Here is an 8,294-nt window from a genome sequence, read left to right as displayed (position 1 = left end):
TCCAAAGTTAAGGGGCCAGTTAAGGGGCTTTATCAACTTATTTATTAAGATGAAACAGCATGAATAAACAGTACATATATATACATGAATACATGCATTTATATAGTATATATATGTATATATATATATATACGTACAGATACAAAAATTATATATATGTGTATATATACATACATAGATATACAGGATATATACGCATATAGACACGCACACACACAACATAACACACACATATATATATATATATATATATATATATGTATGTATGTATGTACGACTACGAGGAAATTGAAGCGTGAAGGAAGTTATTTATACGAAGAGATGTATATGTATATATATACATGTACTGTATATATAGTACATATATACATGTATATATAGCATATATATACATTCGGGTGGACTGCCTGCTAAATTCTCGAAGTCTGCAAAGCATTGATCTGAGGTGTATAGACAATCTCTTAGGAAAACATTAGCCAAAGGAACGTCTATGGCACAACCATTTAGCATTGGTTTAACGAGTAGAGTTCAGCTTAGAAGTGAGAGGTAATATATGTACCTTACATCACCTCAAAATTAATCAAATATGGACGTGCAGAATCCAGTTTGAGTTTGTGGTTCTGTTCTCATTAATTCCTTATCAAATTTACTCATCTCTTCTACAAGTCTGATAATTATGTTCTTCATACGAAATCAATCAAAATTTCTCTGTGGTTGTGGGAAGAATTTTGCTAAACTCTCTAGTAGTTACATACGTCATTATATTTCTAACGACTAAAATTGTTGGCTCAAGTATCTTTTCGTGCCACTTGTCAAATAAAACGACAAACTTGCACTGAATGCCTTTATTACATGAGAACTGAAAATGAACAGGAAAAACCAAAATGTTTTGCACATAAACACTTGGGTGCTATCGAAAACCTTTGTCTTCATCATTATGTCAATGATGTTGTGTAACATTGCAAGAAATGAATTAATAGTGACATTCTACCTTAAAATTTATAGTTTTAAGACAAATGAGGGAAAATAAAGGCAATTGGCTTAAAAGTGCTTTAACGTGCCTAAAAATGAACCTCTAGACACCTTACAGGATAAGAATTCCGTGAAAATTGGACACCTTACATGATAAGAATTTCGCATAGTTCTTCCGTCACAAAAATCATTGCCGTTACAAGAACGAGCGTCACTGAAGCCATTGATCAAAATCCCGTTCTCCCTCGCGTTCTTCTTCGCGCGCTCTTAACCGTCAACTCGGGAAGGCTGGATGAGACCCACATCTGTGCAAGGGCAGCACTCCTGCCGGGCATCGATGATGATGATGGAGATCACACTAATTGTGCTCGTCTTACTAGGAGCACGGTCTAGACCGTGACCAGGGCAGTCGCAGCATCGGTCTTGATTGATGGCGAGTTTCCCTGGAGCTTGTCGCTTTTCTCGTGATGGGTCGGCCAGGGACGAGAGCAACATGGGCTCCTGTTGGAAAAGTAAATGGTAAGTTTTCCTTTTGGTAAAACACTTGATTATTTAGAAATAAACAGTAAGTTTCTATATACAGTAATTTCTAAAAACATGAGAGGATTACCGAATATGGTAGCATTCCAAAATGACTGGAAGGCTACGTATATTACACTGTATAGCTATGGTGACAAAGAATTACAGTTTCAAACTTTAACAATTTAGAATCGAATATAAATGCCCAGAAAGCTTAACAACTGGTGTAATGTATACGAAACCGTAGCTATGACAAGCGACTTCTGTCACTGATGGAGGGAGGGGGCTGGAGTTGGGGGAGAGGGTAATTGCGACGGAAAAAAGAAAATGATGGAGATTCATGGTCCGGACGGCAGTCTCCCTTATTTAGTGGACCTTGCTGAGACTCATCCGTTTAGGATAGCAACGAAGTAAAAGGAGCCGTTTCAAAAGCAAATCCATTCTACTACTACTACTACTTTTTACGTACTGAAGAGTTTTCGTGGGAAGCGCACAGATGAAGTACGGAGTTTCCTCCGACACTTAACCTGCATAGGCCTAATTCAGTTCAAGGTCTGTTCAAAAGACGTGGCTTGTCAATTTGTTCTTTTTAAAAGATAACTGCAATAGCTTTAGCAAAACGCATTTATGAGAATTACTCATTTCGTACTGAATTTCAAATTTTATTGTTATCACCGTTAGGCTATTTATGGTGTCCACACATCCTTAAAAAAACATACCAAGAACTTATTCTCTTGGTCAGCTAATTTGCAGAGAGCTGAACACTTATGCGTAAGGAAAGAAAAATTTAGGTGAAATTTACAATAGCTAAATTGATAGACAGAATTCTGAAAATAACAAAGAGAAGTGACTGTGTCGCCATCACACTTAACTGTTAATATTGACTGATTATTATATATATATATATATATATATATATATATATATATATTCTTCTAATTTATTTTCCTCTCTTTCATAGTCCTTGTGAGATCTTGGCTAGATGAGAAGTTTAGTATACCTTAGTTCAACCAGACCACTGAGCTGATTAACAACTCTCCTAGGGAGGGCTGGCCCGAAGGATTAGACTTATTTTACATGGCTAAGAACCAATTGGTTACCTAGCAACGGGACCTACAGCTTATTGTGGAATCCGAACCACATTACAGCGAGAAATGAATTTCTATCACCAGAAATAAATTCCTCTAATTCCTCGCTGGCTGGCCGGAGACTCGAACGCGGGCCTAGCAGAGTGTTAGCCCACAACTCTACCGACTCGTCCAACGAGGGACTTGGCTAGATGAGAAAATTTAGTTGTTCGTCATGTCGACTTTCTTATAAAAATCAATCTATTATATTAATTTCCTTGGCTACCTTTCTGTAAGTGTGTGGCCCTCCCCTCCCCTTCCCCCTTCCCCTCCCTCCCCCTCCCCATCCCCTCCCTTCCCCCATTCCCCGATCCCCTCCCCTTCCCCGCTACCTTTCTGTAAGTGTGTAGCCCTCCCCTCCCCTTCACCCTACCCTACCCTTCCTCTCCCCTTCCCCCTCCCTCTTCCGCTTCCCATCCCCTCCCTTATCCCATTCCCCTTCCCTCTCTCCTACCCTTCCCCTCCCCTTCCCATCCACTCCCCCCCCCCCATTCCCCTTCCCCCTCTCCTACCCTTCCCTTCCTCATCAGTGTGTGTCCCTCCCCTCGCCCTTCCCTTCCCTTCCCCCTCCCCTCCCTCCTCTCCTTCCACTCCCCTTCCCCATCCCTCTTCCTCCTCTCCTCCCCAGTCCCCACCCCTTCCCTTCACCCACCATCCCCCTTCTCTTTCCGCTCCCCTTCCCTTCTCCCTTTTCTTTCCCTTTCCCAGTCCCCTCCCATTCTCCTTACCCTCCTTCCCCGTCCCCTTCCCAGCCCCCTCCCAATCCCTTTCCTCCTCCTCCCTTTCCCCCTTTCCCCCTCCATGCCTAGTCCCCCTCCCACTCCCTTCCCCCTCCCTCTCCTCCCCTTCCCCCCCTCCCAATTCCCCTTTTCCCTCTCTTTCCCCCCCCTCCCCGTTCCCCTCCCTCCCTTCCCCCCTCCCCTCCCATCCCCTCCATTGGCCACTTCCCCCCCTCCCATCCCCTCCCTTGGCCCCCTCCCCTCCCCATCCCTCTCCCTTCCTCCTCCCCATGTGTATATTCCTCCCTCCCCATCCCTTCCCCCCCTCCCCCTCCCCTTCCCCATCCCCTCCTTTCTCTCCCCTCCCCAGCCCCTCCCCTCCCTCCCAGTCACCTCCCTCCTCCTTTCCCCATCCTCTTCCCCTTCCCCCTTCCCTCCCCAGTCCCCTCCCATTCCCTCACCTTCCCCTTCCCCTCCTTCTCCTTCCCCTGCCCTCCCCTTCCTCCTCCCCTCCCTCTTCTTTCTCTTCTTCCTCCCCTCCCCTCCCCTACCCTCCCCTCCTCCTTTCTCATCCCTCTTCCCTCCCCTCCCCTTTCCCTCTTCCCTTTTCCATGTTTTATGATGAAATAAAATGCGTTGAGACTGAATACTATTAACAAAATGTTTATAGATTTTTAAGGACATTATTTTTTTAATAAAAGTAATGTACAGGTTTTCCAAATCAAAATATAACTTGCTCGACCTTTAGAATTTGAGAAGTGTTTAATTTACCTTATGTGGTAACTATGAACCACCTGCATTATGAGGATCACAGTAAATGCCACTCCTGTTATATAACTGGAGTCTTTAAGATTTAAGACGTTATAATCCAATGGGCGTTTCTCCAGGAGGTGGAAAAAATTATTCCAAAGACAGATTCTGGATTTCTTCCATAAAGGGAAGCGGATCCGACAGGAATCCGTTTACGAGCTGAAGACGGCTTTACAGGATCCTGGAGCCTTCTCCAGGAATGCTTCAGGAGCTGAAGACTGCTTCAAAGGATCCTGGATTTGCGAAGACGTCTTTCAAGAATAATCTTTTAATAAGTGTCCAGAAATTCTCAACATCAAGTGACCCAAGAGAATATAATAAAGGATTTTTGGCTGAGCTTTGTTATTTCCGTTTCGAAATGGACTCGATGGGTAATTCTAGAACAACAGCAGGCACTACTGGTGATGGTCCAGAACAGCCAATGGCAGCAGCATTGGTTCAAAACCCATCGGCAGCTGCTCCTGTGGCTACACCAGGTTATGGTCAATTGTTTGTACATGACCGAAAGGTAAACGCGGCTGGTGTTTCCTGTAGACTTTTGCTGACTATTATTAGTTGGGTTAATCTAGCTGTGGGTATTGCTATGTGTATGGTATGGATATGGGTATGGGTATGGATATGGGTACAGGTATGGAATGGATGTGAGTATGGGTATGAATATAGGTATGGGTATGGTAAGGATATGGGTATGGGTAGTGGTACCAGTATGGGAGTAGGTATTGGTATAGTACAGATATGGATATGGGTATGGGTATGGTACAGGTATGGGTATAGGTATGGTATAGATGTGGGTATGGGTATGGGTAGGGTATAGGTATGGGTATGGTACAGATATGGGTATGGGTATGATACAGATATGGGTATGGTTATGGCACGGATATGGGAACTAGCAAATGCGAGCGATAGCGAGCATCTGCTAGTATATAAATAAATAACGGGGAAGTTATCTAAATAAAAAATGAATATATAAATAAATAAATAAATGAATAAATAAACGGACATGTTAACAGTCGTGCTTACGTTACGCCCACAAAGACCCGTAAGTGGATTAGAGATAAAGTCGTTTCGTGGACTATAAGGCTTCTTGCGCTCTATCCAAGAAACTCCGAATGGATTGTCAGACGAGCAAAGCGATGACAAGAAAAAAATAAAAAACAAAAGTGTTTTCATAGTGCAGCTAAACAAACAGAAGCAGTGAACTGGACACTTCCTTTATCTCACTGACATTGTTGATATCTATAAAACGAGCAGTTTTCTACATCAGTTCTTGTTTCGCATCATGGAAAGAGAAATGGGTCTGTTTTGAAGAACTTACGGCTGCTGGTTCAGGAGCAGGCAAAGCCTCAGCGTAGAAATAGTAGGCCATCGCCACCAACAGAAGAGACAAGATGTAAGTCTTCATTGCGAATATGGCTTTTTTTTTTTTTACCCGATTTAGGCTTAAGCAAGAAAACCTGAAAAAAAAATAGCCGGAGTAAGGTTTTATTTGCTCTATGTATATATATATATATATATATATATATATATATATATATATATATATATATATATATATATATATATATATATATATATATATATATATATATATATATATATATATATATATATATATCATAAAATCCACATAAGAAGGTGAGTGAAAACGGGGACTTTGAACAAGTACTTTCGTATTTTATTTTATTCTACATTTTCAAGTTGAACTTGAAAATATAGAATAAACGACGAACGGACTTGTTCAAAGTCCCCGTTTCCACTCACCTGCGTTAGTACTTACTAACAGGACCTCATTCAAACTGGATGGTATCTAGTGGAGATGTTTATTCAAAAAAGTTACAAGCTTTCTAGGGCAAACAGCCTTCATTGTCAAGTGCCCGTACAATGACCTGACACGTTGTCCACCTGTATTTATATGAGTACACTTGCTTCTTTAATCCTTTAAAATAATTACCCTGCTGCTCCTATGTGGCCCCGCCCTCGTGACCTTGGCCTTTCTCTGCCCGCGTTTTCTTCCGGCAGTGCATGATTTTTGCTTCATTTCTATTCTGGAGTATACGATTTTTCTTGATATGCTGTCTTCAAAGCCGCTTCCAGTATTCCATGCCATTGTGTTGTTAGCACACGTTATGGAGGCGTTCTCTACAATCAGTCTGGCCATTTTGTTGGGGTTCCTGTACAAAAAATTCTTATTTTCCCCGTCTATTTTGTGGTCTTTTTCCCAACAATGTTTGGCAACTGCCGACGTCTGATTATAATGTCTTATGCTCTGTATGTGTTGTTTGCTTCGCTCTTTGCAGGATTTGCCGCTTTTGCCTGTAGTACCGATCTTCACAGTCTAGACACACTGCCATATATGTCCCCTCTCTTATCTCTTCCCCCTCTACCGACTTTTTGTTTCTAACTATTTTATTCCTAATGGTGTTTTTGTAACTGCCTATCAATTTGAAATTATCTAGCTTCCTGTTGATGGGTGTTTGTCCCAGAGAGTTTGTAACTTTTTTGAATAAACATCTCCACTAGATGCCATCCAGTTTGAATGAGGTCCTGTTAGTAAATATGTACATATATATATATATATATATATATATATATATATATATATATATATATGTGTATATATATATATATAATATCCAATTCACTCTACCTCTCGGAAATAACATATTTTCATATATACCGAAGGGGAATTTTAGTTATATATGTGTATGTATGTGTATATATATGTATATATATATATATATATATATATATATATATATATATATATATATATATATATATATATATATATATATATATATATATATATATATATATATATATTATATTCCTAAACCAAATGTAAGGCCTCTCAAATCAAGACACTCACTAAATAAAAAGTTTGTTTTGAAGGAAGTCTGGTAGAAATGGTTTTGGAAATTCACAAGTCTTATAAAAAGATAACAAAAACGAAAGAACAAAAACAAGCATAACATTATGGGACTTAGATCTTCACCTGTGATTATAACAACCATGATGATGATGCTAATGATGATGTTATTAATCCTGAGTCCTTCAGATGACTCGGGAGAATTAGCTCATCAAACAAACAAGGCAATTAGAGTAAATAAACAATATAGTAATGAGGTGCCTTCTGTCGGCAAATACGGAATTTATAAACAAGGAAATCGTTTATGTTTTGCAAAATGAGTCCAAATTGATTTGTGAGGTTAATTGCACCTTCAGTATTGTTGATCTAAATCACTCATGCTTCCAATAGCTGATAATAACAATAAGATCCAATCTAAGCTGAACAAATTTTTACTAAATTACTTATGCTCTGAAGAAAGCTTTGTGTAAATTGAACTGAAGGCCATCTATTTACAGAACTGTTTTATATATATATATATATATATATATATATATATATATATATATATATATATATATATATATATATATATATATATATACACACATATACATATATATATACTATATATATATATATATATATATATATATATATATATATATATATATATATACATATACATATATGTGTGTAGGTGTGTGTATATATATTCTATTTAATCTATACGTACATACACGCAACATATATGTATTTTTGTATGTTTGGTGTAGTTAAAAGACAGTGAAATACAGAATCATATACAAAAAACACATCCATATGATCTTTGACAAAGTTATGCACCTCAGAAAATATATATCTAAGAGCTGCATACAGGATCTACCCTCATTCTACAGAATGGACCTTAAAATATATCATATAGAGGTCAAGAAACACCCAGGCTATTGCAAGAGTTATTTTCGCTATGAGTATGAACCTCATTTTACAAACGCTGGTTCATTTTGTGCGACTGGGGACATACGAAGTGATATTTTGGATCTACAAAACCTAAAAGAACTTTTGAAACTTCTATAACCACAGTAACAGACTCTCATTATGTAGTATATGATGAATCATAATTTGACTTCCCTTGGAGCCCTGAATTTATAGAATCAGTGCTAAAGGATATTTACAATTAGTGATAACAAACAAATTGTTAAGTTTACAAAATTCCCAATGCAAGTATAATTTCTACGCCATCCTCACGTTTGTTCCTCTTTATCTACAAGAAGATCTTTTGCTTTATAAATCTGAATT

General features: G+C 38.9%; 1 protein-coding gene across 1 annotated transcript; it reads right to left on the bottom strand.

Moving 5' to 3' along the window:
- Positions 1–857: 857 nt before the first annotated feature.
- Positions 858–5,597, bottom strand: LOC136837497 (uncharacterized). The gene is made up of 2 exons (XM_067102300.1): positions 5,463–5,597; positions 858–1,473 (listed from the first exon to the last, which is right to left on the bottom strand). The coding sequence occupies exons 1-2, from the start codon at positions 5,547–5,549 to the stop codon at positions 1,240–1,242; spliced, it is 321 nt and encodes a 106-aa protein (XP_066958401.1). The 5' UTR covers positions 5,550–5,597; the 3' UTR covers positions 858–1,239.
- Between the last annotated feature and the right edge of the window lie 2,697 nt (positions 5,598–8,294).

This window comes from Macrobrachium rosenbergii, chromosome 59, assembly GCF_040412425.1.
Source record: "Macrobrachium rosenbergii isolate ZJJX-2024 chromosome 59, ASM4041242v1, whole genome shotgun sequence".
NCBI lineage: Eukaryota > Metazoa > Arthropoda > Malacostraca > Decapoda > Palaemonidae > Macrobrachium > Macrobrachium rosenbergii.
This window is presented reverse-complemented; position numbering and strand designations above follow the sequence as displayed.

Coding starts and splice junctions, on each gene's coding strand:
- LOC136837497 (XM_067102300.1), bottom strand. CDS start 5,549: ATGAAGACTTACATCTTGTCTCTTCTGTTGGTGGCGATGGCCTACTAT. Junction 1,474..5,462: donor CTGCTCCTGAACCAGCAGCC/GTAAGTTCTTCA, acceptor CTTTTCCAACAG/GAGCCCATGTTGCTCTCGTC.